Source organism: Suricata suricatta, chromosome 12 (assembly GCF_006229205.1).
Source record: "Suricata suricatta isolate VVHF042 chromosome 12, meerkat_22Aug2017_6uvM2_HiC, whole genome shotgun sequence".
Classification (NCBI taxonomy): domain Eukaryota; kingdom Metazoa; phylum Chordata; class Mammalia; order Carnivora; family Herpestidae; genus Suricata; species Suricata suricatta.
Window position 1 is genome coordinate 52438273 of NC_043711.1, and position 19655 is coordinate 52457927.

The following is a 19655-nucleotide window of genomic DNA, read 5'->3' on the forward strand; positions in this document are numbered from 1 at the left end:
GTCACCTAAGGTGTGATGGAGCCTCTTTCCTATATACAAATGGCTCAGAGAGGGCAAGGGCCTTGCTCAGGGTTGCACAGCAAATGAGAACCCAAACCCAGGGCCTGATGTGTTTTATGGTTCCCCTGGGCCTGGGGTGGGGGTGATGGGCGAACCCAAGATCTGGAATCACCTAGGTGTGGGCAGAATGTGACGTTTGGAGGGGGGCGGTCCAAAGGCCAGGGTGCTGAGAGGAACTTGGGGACCAACTCATGGGAGAAAGTGAGGTGGCGTGGGTGGAGTGTGTCAGGGCTGGCTGGGAACAAAATTCCTGTGGGAGAAGGCCTGGGAGAAGCCTGCCAGCCTGTGGTGGGAATATTTGCCCTCAGGACTGCATTATCTGTGTGAGTGAGACGGAGTTGGGAGGAGGGCTTCCTTCTCGGTCTGCAAAGATTTCCTTTCTTAAATGACACTACTGAGAGTGGACTCTAGGGATACTTTGGGGGCTATTGTGGCCCACCATCTCCCAGTAGGGGGGCATCCCCTTAGTCAGTGGGGATCACAGGCCTCAGGTCTTCCCATGGCCCGGTCCTAGTCGCACTTTATAGAGCCACTCCCCTCCTGAGGTGGCGTCTCCGGTGATTTGGGGGAGGGGATGTCTGTTGGTGTCTTCACCGTCTTCATTTGCGCTTTCCTTGGGCTTCTCAAACTTGACCTGGCCCATACTGGGCTGGACACCTGCCCACCGGCCCTCCTTAGACAGCCTTTCTGCCTCAGGAAGCCATAGCTCCATCCTTCCAGGTGTTCAGACCCAAACCTTGGCTCGTCCCCGCCTCCTCTGCTGTCATACCTCATCCAGTCCGTCAGCAAATCTTGTCAGTTCTACCTTCTCAGTAATTCCCCTTCTCATCATCCTCTCCGGCTTGCCCTCCCCGGCCACTTCAGCCATCTCATGCCCTCTCCTTGGTCTTCCTGTTCCTGTCAAGCCCCCCTGTTCTCAGCACAGCAGCCGGGTGAATCCCATTAAGTAGAGAGTCCCATCAGATGGTTCCAGACTCCAGGGCTTCCAGAAACACTGCCTGATCTGACTTGTTACCACACTCATTCAAGCTATTTGCTGAGCTGCCATGGCCCTCTGTTGGTCCTCATTTCCCCCCTGCTGCTCCTGCCTCAGGCCCTTTGCACTTGCTGTTTGGCCAGCTGACATACAGATAATGCCTTTACCTCCAGAGATATTCGCATGGCTGCCTCCTTGGATTGCGGCCTCAGCTGAAATGGCATTTCCTTAGACAAGCCTTGCCTGACCATCCTGGTTAAAATAGGCTTTCCCACAGCCCCAGTGACTTCCTGTTGCATTTCCTTGCTTTCTGTCATTTATTTCTCCATTGTTCTCGTTACTGTCGGGCGTTCACTAATCTACGGAATTGCTGTGGGTTTATTACCGGTCTCCCCGCCCCAGAGCATCTGCGCTGGCAGAATGGCCATAAGCCGTCTTGGAAAGCCAAAACCCAGCCCCAGTTCTGGTTGACTGGTCACCAGAGGCAGACCATCTTGTCCCGCGGTGCTGGGTCCTGAGCCACTGTCACTGCCCCCCTGGACTCAGTCCCTTGAACTCCAGTCCCACTGGCCTGCTCTGCCTGGGCTCTGCCAGGGGGCCAGCAGCACGAGGGTGTGTCCTCTGCAAACAGCAGTGGCTCTGCTCTCTGTCTCCTCCCGTCAGAAACTTCTAAGAAGTTATTATTATATAATTTTAGGTTTGAAATGACAAACGCTCAAAATACTAGAGATGTCACTTCATTGTATGTTTTCCCCCTCCTTGTTTTAGAAAGCCAGACAGGTTAAGCAAAGTGACTGCCAACAATAGCTCAGCGTTGCTGCCGTGAGTGGAGAAGGAGCCCATGGGGTGGCTCCCACCCGGATAGCAGATCTTGCCCTGCTGGAGCAGGACGAGGCTCCACAGGGCTTCAGGCCACAGCGCATTGGGGTCAGCGCCCTCAGGTTGCACCGGCTTTGCAGACGAAGGGCTGAGTGCAGTTGGGGAGGGCAGAGAGGTGGCGGGCATATCCCAGGGCAGATGGGAGGTGAGGCTGGAGCTGGGGGAGGGTAGGGAAATGCTCAGAGGAGGGCAGACAGTGGAGGGCTGTTGTGGGGGAGGGCAGACAGGTCTTGGGGTGTGGGTGGTGTCAAGGACAGCGGGTGTTGAGAATAATTCTGGGAATGGTGGTAACATTTGCCAAGGCAGCTGAGGACATTGGGAGGAGCGTCCCCTGTGGCTGAATTTGTAGTCCAAGGGGGTCTACTGGGGGGCGTTCCTGAGCCCTGGGTCTGAGGGCTACAATGGCAGGGGTCGGGGAGGCGGGGCTTGACAGGCTGGGAGGGGGCTTGTTTCTGCCCAGCATCTACCTGTCCACATCCTCTGGCTGGCAGCCCGGGCCTCTGGGTGGATAGCTGCGGAACGGAAATCATTTGGGTGGTCGTGTGTGTGTGTGTGTGTGTGTGTGTGTGTGTGTGAGAGAGAGACTGCCTGTGGTGTCCTGGCACGTGGGTGAGACCATGTGTGTAACTGTGTGTGAGCAACCGTGGCGCCTGTCACCAGGGATGTGTGAGACCGGACGCGCCAAATGGGTGTGAGTGGGGCTGCTGGCGTGTGAACGTGTGACTGTCAGAAGGCAGGTGGGGGTGTGTGTGTGGCTCAGCAGCCCCGAGTCGGGGCCGTGTTGGCGACCCGACATAAACACGCGTGGCGCCTGGGCCACCATAGAGGCCCGTCTGTGCATCGGAGCAGAAGTGATTGGGAGTGCGCGATCACGGCGCTGTGTTCTCCGCGCGCATGCGCGTGAGTGAAGGTGGCGGGGCTCCATGCTCGCATGTCCGCGCGTGTCCACAAGGGCTGGCCTGCGGGCACTGCTGACGATGTTCTCTCCGCTCCCCCAGGGCCTTGCAGGAGAGGCGGCAGTTCATCCGGAGGCAGCACCCGGGCTGGCGTGGGGCCATGGCGCTGCCCTGGAAGCCTGCAGGAGGTTGGCTGGCCATAGCCGTGGCTGTGACCCTGGCTCTGGGCCCAAGAGCTGGCGTGGCAGCGCCGAGGCAGGACTGCACGGGCGTCGACTGCCCACCGCTGGAGAACTGCATCGAGGAGGCGCTGGAGCCGGGCGCCTGCTGTGCCACGTGCGTGCAGCGGGGCTGTGCCTGCGAGGGCTACCAGTACTACGACTGTCTGCAGGGTGGCTTCGTGCGAGGCCGCGTGCCCGCCGGCCAGTCTTACTTCGTGGACTTTGGCAGTACCGAGTGCACCTGCCCGCCTGGCGGTGGCAAGATCAGCTGCCAGTTCATGCTGTGCCCAGAGCTGCCTCCCAACTGCATCGAGGCGCTAGTGGTGGCCGACAGCTGCCCTCAGTGCGGCCAGGTGGGCTGCGTCCACAACGGTCGCAAGTACACTGCTGGCCACACTGTACACCTCCCGCCCTGCCGGGCCTGCCACTGTCCTGACACCGGGGGTGAGCTCATCTGCTACCAGCTCCCTGGTTGCCATGGAGATGCAGAGGCTGTGCCTGCTGCAGGCGCCACTGGGAACTTCTCCGATGCTGAGGAGGGTGACCCTGAGCGACACTATGAGGACCCCTACAGCTATGACCAGGAGGTGGCTGAGGCAGAAGCTGCAGCAGCCCTGGCGGGAGAGCTCCAGGTAGGCCCAGGGGGCCCAGCCGCTCTGGGTAGCAGCAGTCACCTGTCCTCCGCCATCCAGGCCACCCCCTGGCCAGCTGCCCTCCCTAGGCCCACGGCAGCTGCCGCCTTGGGTCCCCCAGCCCCCGTGCAAGCCAAAGCCAGGAGAGTGACTGCAGACAGCCAGGGTGAAGGGCAGGAGGAGACGGAAGCATTGACTGTTGGGGAGCAGCCAGCAGCAGGTGGCCTGGGGGAGTTGGATGGACTGCCCACCACAGGGCCAGCTGGGCCTGGTCTCCCTGCCCCAGAGAACGAGGCAGAGGCTAGGGCAGGGCCTGAAGAGAACCTCATCCCGGAAGCCCAGGTCACTTCCCACGGTGCTGGGCAGGAAGGAGCCAGGTCGGTTCTGGGGTCCAGCACGGCCAGTGTCCTCCCAACACCATCCACACCGAGCCCTCCTGGGGGCACGATGAAGCCCAGCACTCACACCATCTTGACGACATCTCCTCGCGAGGCAGCCTGGGTCCCACCTACCCAGGAAGTGCCCAAGCAGCCTCCCGCTCTGCCCCGTCCTCGGCCAGGGGAGGACACAGATCCGAACTCTGTCCATTCTGTCCCCAGAGGTGAGCCTGAAGGTAAGACTGTATTCTGGTTCCTCCAGGAGCAGGCAGCCCAGGGAAGAGCAGCCTCAGGACCCCAGCAGGGTCCTGCACATTTGCCTGGGGCACAGAGAGCTGGGTCTGTGGGGCCAGGCAAGAGACAGCCAGCCCAGCCTCCACACCACAGAGTAGGAGGCTCGGAGATGATGGAGCTTTCTCCCCGGCCTTGCTCCTGGGGATGGGGTGGGTAGGGAGGGGTGAGGTCCTCATTGCAGAAGGGGCTGGACTACCTGGAAGGGCTGTGGTTGAGGGTTTCTCAGGCATACCTTATCAGGCCTGGAGGGTCCCTGAGGAGGGTTCTAACTCTGGTGTAAGGGAGGGGGGATCCAGTGGGTTCCGCAGGTGCCCTGGCACGAAGTGGGGAGTTTGCAGACTGGCACAACTGATGGCTTAGGTCCTCTCTGACAGTAGCCTCTGAAGGCATGTGGTCTCTTGGGGCTCCTCGTGAGACTCCAGTACCAGGTTGCCACCCCTTTGAGCCAGGGGTCCTGTTTACACACACGTCATCCTTGTCTCTGCCCCACTCAGCACTCTGCCCTGGCTCCCACCTACTCAGAGGAGAAGCCAGAACTCTCTCTGGGGCCACAGGCTCCACACAGTCTCCCAGGACCTGCTGAACCACCTCTCCATCACCCTCATCTTAGTCTTAGTCTATTCTGGCTGCTGTTAACAAAAATGCTATGGACTGGGGGGCTCAAACAACAAGTCTTTATTATTCACAGTCCTGGAGGCTGGGAAGTCTGAGATCAAGGAGCCAGCAGACCTGGTGTCTGGTGAGAGCCTGCTGTCTGCTTGTTGTGTTCATGCCTGGCAGACGAGGGTACATCTCATCTGAGATACACTAGGGAAGGGGCAAGTTTTCATGCAACTCTTAGAAAGGCACTAATCCCATCATGAGGGCTCCACAGTCAGGGCCTAATTATGTCCCCAATGATCCGTCTCCATGTACCATGCCCATTAGGGTTTTAACATATGAATTTGGGGGTGGAGCTTGAACACTCAGTCCCTGCTGATCTCTCATCTCCCCCACTCTGCACTGGCTTGGACCACCTTTCAGGTAACTTCTAGCCCCAGGGCCTTTGCACTTACCACCCCCTCTTGAAATGTTCTCCCAGCTATCCATCTGGCACCTTCCTTCCTTCTAGTAAGTTCTCTTTTCAAGGTCACCTTCCCAGAGAGGCCTTCTCTGACCAGTTAAAAGAGCACCTCACCTTTCTCTTACCCTGCTTTAATGTCTCTTGGCAATACCTGGCATTATAGTGCACAGTGACTTTAACGTAGAGTGTTAGTACCATGAGCGAAGGGACCACATCTGTCATCTCCTCTGCCATGCCTGATGGCCTCTAGCAGGGCCTGGCAAACAGTTGGTGCTCTGTAGACATAAGGTGAATAAAAGTGGGTTGGTAGAGGCTTTCTGGCCATGCCTCCATCACTCTTTCTCACCCTCGCTCCCTTTCCATCCCATGAGCACCTTAGACTGACATTCCCTCTCTTCTAAACATTTGCTCACACTGTTCCCAGGCAGCTCAGTCAGCACCTCCTCCAGGAAGCTTTCCCTGAATCTTTATGCCTTGTCTGATCCCCTCACTGACACCCCTCCCTGGGTCCCTGAGCCCTCTCTGAGGGTACCCTAGGCAGGTATCTGATTGTCTAGAGATCCCTCCCCATAGCTGAGAGTCTGTGTCTTATTCAATCTTGTATTATTCATAAACCTCTCTAAACCAGCTTTAGCCATCAACTGTGAACAGGCCCTGGTGGGCCTGGGCAGGCAGAAATGGACCCCTGTGGCCCATGACCATAGGCTGGGGGCTGAGGGAGGGATGCCAGGATGGTATCTGGGACGGTTCTTGGAGGAGGGGGCCTGAGGGGGCTCTGGGATTTGTACAGCATTCCCATACACCCACCTTGCTGCCCACGGCTCTGTGGCATTGGGCAAGTCTCTCAACTGCCTGGGCCCACTATCTGTCAAATACTGTAGCCCTTGTTGGGCAGGGGCTGTGTGCGAAGCTTGTGCATACGCGGTGAGGGGGTGAAATTCTAGGCTTTTCCTGACCCGCAACCTCCCCAGCCAGAGGGCTCTCCTTCTGGCCCATTGATGGCGAGTGGGGCACAGAATTTACCATCCTTGGTGCCAGGCCCCATTTCTTGACTCAACCCTTCCCACAAGCTGGGGGGTTCAGCTCTTCTTTAACCCTGAGCATGTCAAGGTCAGAGAGGTGGGGCTCCAGGTCACGTGGTGGGGTGTTTGTGGGTTGAGGGGCTCCTCCTCACCCAGCCCTGAGCCTGCAGGATGTGGGGAGTGTGTGTGGGGTGAGGTGGGGGCTGTAATGAAGCACACGTGTGCCCGGGGAGAGCTCGTAGGCCTGGCCCTGGAACCTGGTGCATGCAGCGTGTTTGGGTTGCAGCCTCCGCCCCCACCCCTGCCTCTTGTTCCAGAGGCCTCTCTGTGGTTCTGGGCCTTTGGAATCTTGGAGACTTACTTTGTTTTGAGGAGCCCTCTTTTTTTTCTCTCTCTCTCTCTGCCCTGAGCTTTCTCAAATGGATTTTGGGGTGTGGCCTTTGATGCAGGCTGCTTGGGGGCAGGGGCCCGTGATGGAGCATCCCTTCTCCCCTCTGAGGACTGTCCTGGAAGAGGGCCCAGCATATGGAAAGCCCGGAGATAATTAGGGCACGGACCAGCAGCTGCGTTTTTTGGTGTGCAAGGAAAGGAAGGTGTGGGATGTGAGGACCAGGGGGCGCGGCCCTGGGCAGATAAACAAGGGACAGCCCTCCTCCCTCCGCCCCCTCTGTCTTTCCTCTGCTTGTCACCCAGTGTCCAGCCATCACCCACCTGTCCAGGCACTCTGCTCCACCTACCTGTGCAACTTAGGCAAGTGGCCCACTGTTCCCGGCCTCATTTTCTCCATCTATAAAAGCAGCAGGAAAGTCCCTGCTTCGTGGGGATGTCTTGAGGTTTAAAGGAGCTGACTCATGCCCGGTGCTCAGCATGGAGCTCATTGCTTGCCGAGTAATTAAAAATGTTAGCCATCTTTCTTTACCCTCTATTCTTGAACCTACACGCTCTCTGAGCCAGGGGTGTGCCAGTGAGCAAGGCTGGCACAGCCTCTCCCCTTCCAAGGACTGATGGGGGAGATGGGTATGAAATGGATAAGCACACCCAGGTTTCTTTGTGGCCGCAGCTGAGGACAGCTCATGGGTGGGGGTCAGGTGCCCAACTGAGCATCCTCAGGGAAGTGGGGACTTTGGAGGCCCCTGGCTGCTGTTGGGGGAGAGGACTGGGGCATCCCAGGGGTGGCGGGGCCCTCAGTGGGGAGAAGTGGGGAGGTAGCTTTGCCCTGCTCCCCAGTGGGGCTGGCTGAGAGGCCGGGCATGGGGCCGGAAATGACCCCAGCCATGTTGCCATGGCAGCCTGGAGGCCTGGAGAAGGAGGTTTCCAGCCCTTGCCCCAGGCCTGGCTGGGGTGGGGGTCCTGTCTGTGAGCGGGAGCTGTGCCAGGGATCCCCGCTGCCTCTGAGCATGTCCAGATGTGGCCTAATGGAAGCCACATGCCCGACTTTCTGGGCTGGGGAGAAGGGATCTGAGGTCTGTTGTCACTCGGGGCTTTGTGACAGTGCCTTTGCCGTCTACCACTGGGCTGGCATGATGGAGGGAGTCAGGGACTTCTCCCTGCTGCCCTTCTGGGCCCCAAGGGAGGGCACCCTGGGGCAGGGTGGTCCTCAGGAATTCGGAGTTTCCCCTTCCTGGAAAAGGCTCCAGCAAAGCCCCTGTGGGCCCACAGACCATGTGGCGGGAAAGGGGCCCCTTCCTCAGGACCCTCGTGTAACCAGATTCTGCAGGGCAGGGGTCCCTGGATCCTTTGACATTGCAGTTAACAGACAAACTTTAAAATCCAAAATAACTATATTAATCGCAGACCCCTTGTGGTGTTTATGGCTTATGCCAGCACAATTCGGAGCACTCTGTGATCATTAACCCTCTTTTAATCCTCCCTGCCACCCCCTTCGGTCACAGCAGATGAATCAGGCCACTCCTCTGCGGACACCCGTGCATGGAATGGTGGATCCGGGTTTCCCTTGCATTTCTTCGTGTCTTCATCTCTGTCATTTCTGAATGCCTAGTGTGTCCATGCACTGTGACAGATGCTGAATGTACAGTGTTGAACAAAACCCAGGACAATCCTTCCCTTAGGGAGCTTGCAGTTTAGTGGGGGAGACAAGCCAGTGACGTTCTGAGCCATGACCAGGGCTGAGGAAGGAGGCAGGTGTGCTCTGTGAGTCTGTTTGGGGGATCTGACTTCTCTTGAGGATCAGGGAAGGCTTCCTGGGGGAGGTGATATTTGAGCATGTGGGCTTGTTGAGTGGGTGGTAGGTGGCAAGCAGAGAGAAGAGAGTGCTCCAGGCAGAGGACACAGCATGTGCAAAGGCCCTGTAGCTGGAGGGAGTAAATTCAATTGAAAGGAGGCTGTGTGGCTGAGATGAAGCTGGGGAGGGGGATGAGGCCATCATGGTGTTGATCCTCAGGCTGAAGATTTGGGTCTAAGACTTATTCTAAGAGCAGTGGGGAGCCATTGCAGGTGTAAGGCAGAAGGTGGTATGATCTTATTTGTGCAGTGCAGCACTCCCTCTGGGTGCTGGAGCGGGGAACACAGGGCAATGACTGGGCCTTCCCTATATCTGTGGGTTTCCAGTCACCCCCTCCCACCCCCTGCCCAAGATCACCAGGCTGTGGCTCTAGGAAAGGGACTTGCCTAGACTCTCCCTGTTCCCCAGAGGATCCTTACAGACCCTCCTTTCTCTTCTCATCTTGGCCTGTGGGAGATTTAAACTTGTGTGGGGCCTGAGGGCGCCAGGTTGGGAATCTGGCCCCCTGAGCCCATGTCCCCTGCAATGGAATTACCTCCTGCATGAGCTCCAGGCTCCTAGAGCTGGCTGGGGATGGAGATGGCCTGTGGGGGCTGCGACCCTGCTCAGCGGCAGAGCCCGGCCAGGAGAGCTCACGGGGATGCCCAGCCAGCCCTTCCTGTCCTTGCCCCAAATCACAGGGCCTTGAGATGGGGTCTCTGACTTCTAGGGCTGTGTGGGGCCTGCTGAGGGCAACTAGACAGGCAGACAAGGGGCCCAGGCTTCCCACAGACCCTGCACATCCACTGGAAGTCCTCAGTCGGAAGTCCACCACTCACTTGTGTGACCTGGGGCCTGGGACATTGCCCCTCTGAGCCCCACTTGTTGACACAATGGCATGTGTGCACGTGCCCAAGGCTGTAGGGAGGACGACTGTGTCAGGAGTGAGGCCTGCGTGGGGTGAGGACACGGGCCAGTGTGGCTCACACCTCTGCCCGCTGCCCTGTTGAAGCAGCATGCACTCCTCTCCTCTGTCCGCCTGTTACCTTCTTCCTGCAGAGCATTTTTGTAAGCAGTAGAATTTTGTTGTAAACATCTTGAAATTAGAAGATTTCATTTAAATTTCAGCTCTCAGGCTTTCCTTGAAAATTGGGAATTGTGGGCACCGCCGGCTCATGTGCCACAGGCTGGCTGTCGGGCGAGCTGAGAGAAGGCTGCCCGCCCTTCAGACCGGTGGTGCTCTGCACTTGACTGGACCGCACTCCTTGGTCCCGTCACCAGCCTGGCCCTGGGTGACCGTGGGGTTGGGTCCTGTGCTGGGGGCACCTGTCAGAGCATAGAGTTTCTTCCTGGGGTCTGCTTGGCCATTCTGGTTATGGAAGGGAAGCTGGCATCCTGGGAGGGCACCGGGGCTTTTCTGGAGGTCACCATAGAGCTGGGCAGGGGGCTGCAGGCTCACAGTGTGGGGAGGAGTTGGTGGGCTCATGGCTCACACGGGTGCCTGGAGACCCAGGTGGGTCTGAGTGGCCTTAGCTGGGCCCTCCCTGTATTTGCTTGCCCCAAATGCATTTGGAGAAAATGGGTGTGTTTCAAGGCCACTCCCCATAGTCAGGGTCAGGGGCCACTGCCAGGCCTGTAGTGGGTTTCTTTATTTTAATTTTTAAAACTATGTGTCCTTCCTTCCCTCCTTTTCTTTTCTCTCTCTTTCTCTTTCTTTCTCTCTTTTTATTTTTCTTTCTTTTGCTTTCTATTTTTTTTCTTTTCCTTCCTTCCTTCTTTCCTTCCCTCTTTCCTTCCTTCCTTCCCAGCTATTGAGATACATCCACGCACCATAAAGTCCCCCCTTAAACGCGTGTAACTCAGTAGTTGTTGTCAGAGTTGTGCAGACATCATTGGACACTCTCACTACTTCCTAGAAGAAACCCCACACCAGCAACAGCCACTGCTCACCTCCTTCTCCTGTCAGCCCTCAGCAACCACCAAGCTACTTTCTGTCTGGGGAGTGGCATATTCTGGACATTCCTGGACGCGGAGTCAGATGATCTGTGATCTTCGGGGACTGTCTCCTGTCACTTAGCATAATTCTCCCAAGGTTCACCCCTACTGTGACATGCTTTGTACTTTGTTCTTTCTGTGGCTGAATAACTTCCGTGGCATGGAGGTTCTGTGTTTTCTTATCCGTTTACCCCCTGGCGGACACTGTGCTCCCCCTTTCAGCTCTCAGGGGCTCTGCTGTGATCGGCACCCATGGATGTGTTTCTGTGTGGACAGCTGTTCTGGTTCTCTTGGTAGAATTGCTGGGTCATGTGGTGACTGTGTGTTTAATCATCGAATGAACTGCCAGACGGCTGTCCGCAGCAGCCCTACCGTTTTACATTCCCGCCAATGACGCTCGAGGGTTCCAACTTCTCCACATCCTTGCCAACACTTGGGATTGTCTTTTTGAGCACAGCCATCCCAGTGGCTGGGATGTGGTATCTGACTGCGGTTTTGATTTGCATTTTTCTGGTGCCCAGTGATGTGGATCATCTTTTCATGAGCTTACTTTAGAAAATTCTCGAAAACACACAACACATGGCACATGTTCCATTAGCTGCTGAAGTGGTGGCATCACCACAATGTCATGTTGTCTCTGGAAAACTCTGCTGTATACTCAGGGGAGAAAAATCGTGAAGAAGGCAACTGACATTGTAGTGTTGTTATGAAAATAGTGCTGCCTCAGGGACCCCTGGGAAGGCTTTGGGAGCCCTCCAGGGCTAGGGACCACACTCGAGAATCACCGATCAGTACGCAAATACTAGCATATTGTGCATACTCTTCTGCCCTGTACTTTTTCCCCATTGGTAACACATCTTGGAGTTCTTCCTTGTCTGTAGGTGGAGACTTCCTGTACCAGCCAGTGCCCCAGCACACCTGCGTTCCATCTTTATTTTCCAGGCTCTTCTGATGGATCTTCAGGTTGTTTCCAGCCTTTTGCCATTAAAAGGCAATGCTCTAGGGGCTCCTGGTTATGATCTCACAGTTCATGAGATGGACCCCCGAGTTGGGCTCTATGCTGATAGTGTGGAGCTTGCTTGGGATTCTCTCTCTCTCTCTCTCTCTCTCTCTCTCTTTCAAAAGAAAAACAGCAATGCTCTAGTGGATATCTTTATGCTCTGCCTTGTTGTGGAGCACTGGGTCAATGTGCATGCATGTTTCTTTATATATTTTATATATTTTTATAACCTTATTATTGAAGTGTAATAAATAGAGCCTATCAGAAGCATACAACTCATTCATATGTTTTCACAAGTGAACACAGCCATGTGACAGGCCATCAGATCACAAAGCATCATGAGACAAGCCAGGTCACCCCCTCAGTGCCTGTCCTAGGGACCCACTGCCCTGACTTCTGACAGGACTTCCGCCCTGCCTGAATCTCCTGCTCTCAGACTTTTATAAACAGAACCATGTAGAGTGATCTCTGTTGTGTCTGGCTTCTGACACTCAGCAGAGCATCCCTGGGGTCCCTGTGTTACATGCGCCCTAGCCGGTCCTTCTGATGACCCACAGGTGCTCCACTGTATGTGTCGATCCCAGTTCGGTTGTTCACTGTCCTGTCAAAGGGTGTCAGGGTTGTTTCACCTCTGGTACCATTAGGAAGACTTATTGCTGTGTAACTGCTTGAGCCAATCTTTGGACAATTGCTCGCACACATTCCTTTTGAGAGGTGCTGGCTCCCGTGTCCTTATCCTTAGAAAATACAGGATGCATACTTCCAACCTTGGTAGATGCCAGCTTAACCTCCTTTGAAAAGTGTGCCAGATTTTGCTCACATCTGTAATACTCGAGAATGCATTTTCCCATTTCTTTATTCAACAGATAGTTACTGTCTACTGCATTGCTCCAGTGTCAGGGGCGCAGCACAGTGATCAAGATGGTGGACTTGCTGTCCCTCGTGGGGCTTTCACTCTGTGGCGGGCTTGGAGGGGGACACACACGCAGTCACACGAATGTGTACGACCTGTGTTAGATGATGCAGGCACTAAGGAGAAGATGAAGCAGGTGTTCCAAAGTGTTCTCAGCCAGCCAGCCTGGGAGGTGGAAGGTGGCAATTTGGGGTGGTTTTAGGTTACATGTGGGTTTTGCTCTCCCCCACTCCGCCCGCCCTGCTGGCCTTGGCCTAGGGCTCCTCAGCAAGGCTGGTCTTTCCACCCCTCTCACCAAACCGGTTCCAGTCCTTCCTTCTGGGAACACACCATGGTCATGGCATGAATGATCTCTCATCACAGTAACATGAGTGGCAAGCATCTGCACACTCAGGATTGCTCCCAAGTCCATGGGGCAGCCAGGAGCAGCCGATGTCAGCTGGGTGCATGCTTGCGGGTGTCTGTGGTCGGACGGTGGCTCCGCGGGGACTGGCTGGCCTGGGATAGCCTCTGCCGGGATGTCTCGTGTCTGCTTTCTGCACTGTCCCCTCCAAGCCGGTTAGTCCTGGCTTGTCCTTGCCCCTGAAACAGGCCTCCCGGGGAAGGATTAGAAGCACACAAGGGTTCCGGGCCTAGGTTCAGAGCTAGCAGGGCCGTTTCATTTGCCGGCCAGTCAGGAGTCCAGCCTAGGTGCCAGGGCTGTGAGGTCACGGTGCACGGGGTGTGCCTGACGGGAGCGGGGAGAAGTGGGCATTTCAGTGCAGTGACTCTCCCCCAGGTCCCAGGCTGGGTGTTCCACAGACCTCATTTCACTTAGTCCCCAAATGACTTGACGGTGAGTCCTGTCCCACCACCGGGGAAACATTCGCCTACCTAAGGAGGCCAGCAGCAAGTGGTGGGCCCAGGTCTGGACCCGGGTTCGTCAATGCTTCAGGCCTGTCTGGACTTCCTACTGGCCTCCTTAGGTAGACTAGGCACAAAGCTCCCTGGGTTTGAGCTGGCTCTGCCCCTCACTAGACTGTGCAACTTTAGGCAAATGGCATGATTGCTTGGGCCTCAGTTTTCTCATCTGTAAAACTGGCTTCCTGAGGGATGCCTCCCACAGCTGCGGTCTCAGGTGGTAGAAGGCTGGTGTGGGGCACTGGGTGCCGGGGTCTATTCCGCAGCAGGGCTCGGTTTACAGCTGGTGGTCTTTGTGGTGATTCGAGCCCTGGAGTGTGTATGTGGGGGTCTCTGTCAGGAGATCAACAGCTTCTGTGCACTGGGCTGCTTCCTGTTTCTACACGAACCTGAGGCAGGTGAGGCAGCTGTCCTGTGGCTGAACCCAGCCCTCTCGCCTCCTATAGCCTGAGCCTCCTGGAACTCTGGGAACTGCCTCTCTCAACTGGAGCTGAGAAGTCTGTGCTCAGGGCTTCCCTGAGGGCAGCGTCAGCATCTTCTGCCTGCCAGCACCTCCCCCAAGCCTGAGCAGGATTGTGTATGGCCTCTGGGTTCTTTCTCCTGCAGCGTCTGGGGCCTCTTGGGGGAGGCTTCTGCACACTGAGGTCAGTATCGTGTCACTGGCGTTCTCCTGGGCCCTCCTTGTCCACCCCAGGGTCTCCATCTGGGAACATGGGCTTCGGGCTGGGCAAACCTGGGGTGGGCCAGCTTGGTACTTAGAGGGTGAATCTTTGGGTTTGACTCCTGCCTCTGCCTCTGTGGCTGTGTGACCTCAGACAGTTGACTCCTCTCCCTCTATGGGCCTCGGTTTCTGCATCTGTAAGATGGGAGAGTGATCTTACCAGCCCAGGGTTACTGAGAGGAGTAGGAGAGGGGATGTCAGCCTGCACAAGGCCGCTGCTAAGGACCAAGTTCCCGTCTTTTTGGGTCAGAGGGCCACTGCTCCCTGGGGTGGGCGTTCAGACTTAGGTGTTTTTTTACATGAATGGGTGTGTGTCTTTTCTGGTGGCCGGCAGTTCCCTCTGCTGAAAGGGCAGTAAGGTCAGGTCCAGTGGGGTTGGGTGGGGGGCACTCACTCCCTGCTCCACACCCCTGCGCTGTCACTCAGACTGCCCGCAGATGTGCAGGGTGGCTCCCTGGCCGTTCCCTCCCTGAACTCCTGTTTCAGCACCTGCTGACTGAGTCAGCAAATGCCCCATCCTGGAGGCCTTTCCTCCAGCGACACAGCCTGACGGCGTGCCCGACGGCCCAGAGATGGGTGGGGGTGCCCTCCGTCGTCTTAACCCTCACGGGTTGGTCTGCCTGGGTGAGCATTCATTACGTGGCAGGTGCTGTGCTGCTCATGGGAGATGTATGGGGGTGCTGAGCCTTGTGACCCCCCTCCCCTCCCCCTGTCACTAGAGGTGGGGTCACTGAGGCATGGAGAGGTTGGGCGGTTGTCCAAGGTCACTGAGGGCAATGAAGCAGACGTTTGCCAACTCGTAGCCCTTTGCCCTGACTACCTCTTGGGGTGTGCCCAGTTGCCCGGCGTGAGTATGTAGTTCCCACTGTCAGTAGGCCGGGGCTCCGGGGCTGCCCTGTGTCACAGGCCCACCAGAGGCACAGAGGGTCCAAGCGCTGTGTGTGCCCTTGGCCCTGGGGTAGAGTTGGGGATTCTGGGGCTCTCTGGGATCCATGTTGGGGAGGATGGAGGAGGCTGAAGAGCACAGTCTGGCTGCTGGGAGCCACCTGCCTGGTACAGGCAGCACCCAGCCCCTGAGAAGGGGTGCAGATGGCAGGGGAGTGAAGTCTGCCCCACTCACTCAACATGCCTACAGGCCACACGCTCTGAGCCAGGGATCCAGTGGGAACCAGAAAGGAGAACACCACCACCCAGCCGCACCCTGGGAGGGTGGACCTGCTGTTATGAGCAGACTTTTGGAGGCACAGGATGGGGAGCAAGGCCAGATGCTTGAGCCAGGGCAGCTGGAGAGCAAGAGCTGGGGTCTGCCGGGGTCCCGTGGGGGCTGATGGGGGTCATGGCACCAGGAGGGCACCTGGCATGCGGGGTCGGCTGCTCCCCAGCTCTGACCATCGCCCTGGGCAGCCAGGGGAGGTCCAGTGTAGCCCGTAAATCTGGGTTATCCAAAAGAAGCCAGGGATCTGGAACTTTATATGAAGGCTCCCAGTCTGTAAATGTTGCCAATGAGTTGACATATATGAAGGCTCCGGTAGAGCATGTGCTAGGTTCAGTTTGCTGCCACAGTTTAGACTCATAGAGCACCAGCTCTCCTCCACTTCCCACCACTAAGCATACAGCAAGGGCCCAGAGGCCCAGAGGTGGGTGAGGGCTGGCCAGAGACTCTCCGTGAGGTCAGGGTCTGGGCCCCGAAATCCTGGCCCCCCAGCCCTGCATATGCTTTCCTCCCAGACCTTTCTGCTGGGTGGAGTCAAAGCACAGGAAATAGTGACACACGCGAAGGCCCACTGAAGAGAGTGTTGTGAAGAGGCCGTGCACAGGTCGGGGGACCAGCAGGGCCTGGCAGCATTGGCAGCCCTCGTGCCCAGGCCTGACTGGGGAATCTGGCAAGAGATGAGGTTATAGAGCAGCTGTGGCCTTCAGGGGCAGATCCGGGACAGATGGGGACAGGCCACAGGTTTGGTGTGGCTGGGGAGGGATCAGGATCTCTCCAAGATGCCACATCTCCCAGGCGTCGTTTGGGGGATGCACCTGCTGAGGTGAGTGACCCCAAACCCATGGGGCGACTTGCTGGCACTCAGGTAGAGACACTGCCTTGACAGTGGGTATGTGAGTCTGGAGTGCCGGGCAGAGGTCTGGGGTAGAGGTGGGAGCCCAGTCAGAGAATGGCTGGGTTTCTGTTTCTTTGCCATCAGATTTGCCCCACTTGGCAGGTGGGCAGTGGGTGGGTGGTGGGTAAGCATCCAAGGAAGGACCCTTGATTCCTGTCTATCACCACATGGCCCCTGACACCTGGATGCAGGAACAGAGAGGCCAAGGCTCTTGCCTGAGTGTGCTCAGCCAGTGGGGGGCAGAACGGGGCTCTGGGTGGGGTCCTCTGGCTTCCTAGCTCTCTGCTCCCACTTACACCCAGCTGGGGCCCGCAGTGTAGCAGATGGGGTGTCAGCCCATCTCTCCTGGGCTCCTGGGGTAGTGCTCACTGCTCTGCTCTGCTCACTGAGTCACCAGTCACTGCGGACTGCAAGGGACAGAAGGTGGAGTTACTGGGAGGTGGAGAGAGAACTGGTAAAGATCTAGGTGCAGTCAAGGCCTGGTGGGGCTGTCAACCCAAGTATGCCAGGTAAGAGAAATGCAAAGTTGCTGGGCGGAGTCACTGGGAATTTGGTTCTGGAAGGGCCCCAGCCTGGTCCTGTGGTATCCACCTTGCAAATGCTGGGAGTCTGAGACCACAGGCTCCCGGCCCCTTGGCTCCTCCAGCAACTGGCCCCGGGGCACCCACTGCCTCCTCCAGCCTGGGTTTCTGGTCAGCACCGTCACCTGGGGCTTTGCAGAAATCCTCAAAGGTGCCCTGCTTCCTGTTTCTCCTAAGAGGAGAAAAAAACTTGCCCGGTTTTTTATGTCCTATTTTTTAAATTTTTGTAATTTTTCAACCAGTCACTATTTATTAAGGTAAACACAAATGTTTACCTTGCTGTTAAAAACTGGCCTGGGGAAACCAAACTTGCCTTATAATTAAACGTCTCTTATTACATTGTATGCATGTGGGGTATTTATGGACTGGTAATTACATTGAACTATCTAGAAAGACCAATGAAATAGAATTAAGTCATTTATAAGATTCAGGTATGAACAAAGGGCCATCTGAGAACCAGAATTCCATGAGACTCCTCTTGGCGCAAAAGTATATATAGTCTCTTAAGTAGCAGCAAGTTTCTTAAACTCATAGTGATGGAGGTATAATTCATCGTTCTTTCTGGGGAGGGACAGAACACATCCCAAGTGTCTTGATGAAGTTCCGGAAGTCCATGCATTTGGTGTGAGGTTTGAGTAATACTGGAAGGCTGCCCTGGGGTGGGGGCTGGGGTGAAGGCTCCTCCAGGAACACAGGGAGCAGGGGTCTCGCCCTTGGATCTGGTGTCTCTGTGAGCTTCAGCAGGCCATGAACATGAACGGCTAGGGCGAGCCTGAGTGGAAGGAAGGACAGCTCGTGTTTTAGATGAAGGCTGTCAGTTGGTGATGGACCATTACGGGCGTCTGCCCTGGGCCACATGTACTGTTTTAGAAAGCTGGTTGCTGTGTTCTAATTCTGGAGTGACCTTCCAGTGACTGGCTCATTCTTGGATTCTGGAGTGACCTTCCAGTGACTGGCTCATTCTTGGATTCTGGAGTGATCTTCCAGGGACTGGCTCATTCTTAGAATGTGAGCCGCCCACTCCTGCATCCCTGTGTCCCAAAGATCCCAGGATCTTTGTCCTGTCTGCATTCTGAGGAAGTTGTTTTCTCAGAAAATGGGGCTGGTCCCATTCAGCTTTTCAGTTTGCTTCCAGGTTCTCTATGCCTGGTGGCTCTTTCCAGGGTCACATCCTCTAAAAACAATGCCACTTCTGTATATGCCCTTTTTAAAAAAAGTATTTATTTTGAAGGAAGGGGCAGAGAGAGAGAGAATCCAAGCAGGCTCCACACTGTCCACACAGAGCCCGATGCAGGGCTCAAACTCACAAACTGTGGGACCATGACCTGAGCCAAAATCCAGAGTCAGCTGCTCAACCAACCTAGCCACCCAGACGCCCTTGCATACATTCTCTTTGCACAGAACTAAGCTTGTCAAGCATTCCTGCACTGGTCTTGATCGGCAAAGCCTGTTTTCCATGCAAGCTGCTTTTCTCCTTTTGCACGGAGTTGACTTTTCATCAGCCATAAATGTCTAAGCAAAAATGGCCAGTTAAAATGCATGTGGCAGGCACACCCTCAGCCCACCGTTTGCTCCCTGGAAAGCCTCGGAGAGTAGGGTGTTGTCACTGGGTTACCCTGCTGCTCAGGTACCCCCTCCCAAAGCTTCCCGAAGATCATGCTGCAGCCTCGTGTCAGGAGGCCTCACAGTCCACCCACATCAGCTAGGCCCACCATGGAGTCCCCTTTGTTCTGTGGCAGCATCCACGCATTCCACGAGGAGCCCAGCCCACCCCAGGCAGCTGGAATGGACCCTCCGTGGGGTTGCTGTCAGGGGAAGAGGCTCAGGGAAGTCTCGGCCCCCTAGTTGTCCTGCTCTTCTGTCTCCTTTGAAGTGGCGTGTGTGTGCACATGTTTGTGCGTATACGAGTGGTGGAGACATTTCCGTCTTAACCCCGTGTATACGGTATGACTCTAAAACATGAAGTCGCTTCTCTCCCATTCCTACTACATTTCGTGATCCTACACGTAGCGCAGTTACCAATCCCCGAAGCCATCTGATTCTCAGACCATATTCTTCTTCCTCAGCTTGTCCCCAAAGTGCATTTGCACAGACTTGTAGAACAATATCTAATCCAGGGTGATTGCGACATTATTTGATGTCTATGTGGTTGTTACGTCTTCTGAGTTTCCTTCTTTCTGAAAGTTTGTACTAAATTATGCTGTAGATACTCTCGATTTTAAATCTTGATTTAAATCTTGATTAATATAACAGTACTCCCTTTCTAACTCTTTATTTTCGTTTTTTTAATTGTATTTATTATGCTCTTTAAAACGTGCAATGTATGTGCAGTACACGGATCTTACTGGAAGAGCTCAGTGGGTTTTCACATATGAAGATACCAAGGCAGCTCCCCCTGATCAAGATAGAAAACTATAGAAGCCCTCTGGAGTGCTCCTGGTGCCCTTCTCACCTGTTCCTACTCCCCCTCCCCCATGGGAACCAGGATACTGACTTTTATCACTGATACTGATTTTTATCACTGTCAGTGACTTTATTTTGTAGAATGGGAACCATGTGGTGTTTTGTGTTTAACATCTTATGCTCAAGATAGTTGGAGATTCACCATGTTGCTTATAGCAGTAGTTCATTGAAAAGGATGGGTCTTTGTTATTCCCTTGTGTGGAATAAATCGTGCTTTACTTTCCTATTCTAGCATGGAGGTACTATCAGTTTGGGACTGTGGTGAATCCAGTGTCTGTGAACATCCTTGTCAAGAGTCTTTTGGACGATGGAGGCATTCACCCTCGATATATA

General features: G+C 55.5%; 1 protein-coding gene across 3 annotated transcripts in view; it reads left to right on the plus strand.

Moving 5' to 3' along the window:
- FBLN2 (fibulin 2) overlaps nucleotides 1–19655 on the plus strand; it is an 82912-nt gene that overhangs the window by 21540 nt on the left and 41717 nt on the right. For 2 of the 3 annotated variants that reach the window (XM_029916734.1, XM_029916736.1), the window contains exon 2: nucleotides 2914–4277. In XM_029916734.1, the coding sequence (XP_029772594.1) occupies nucleotides 2972–4277 (1306 nt within the window). In that variant the 5' untranslated portion in view covers nucleotides 2914–2971. The remainder of the gene's footprint in view (nucleotides 1–2913; nucleotides 4278–19655) is intronic. The other variant, XM_029916735.1, reaches the window with a different exon arrangement.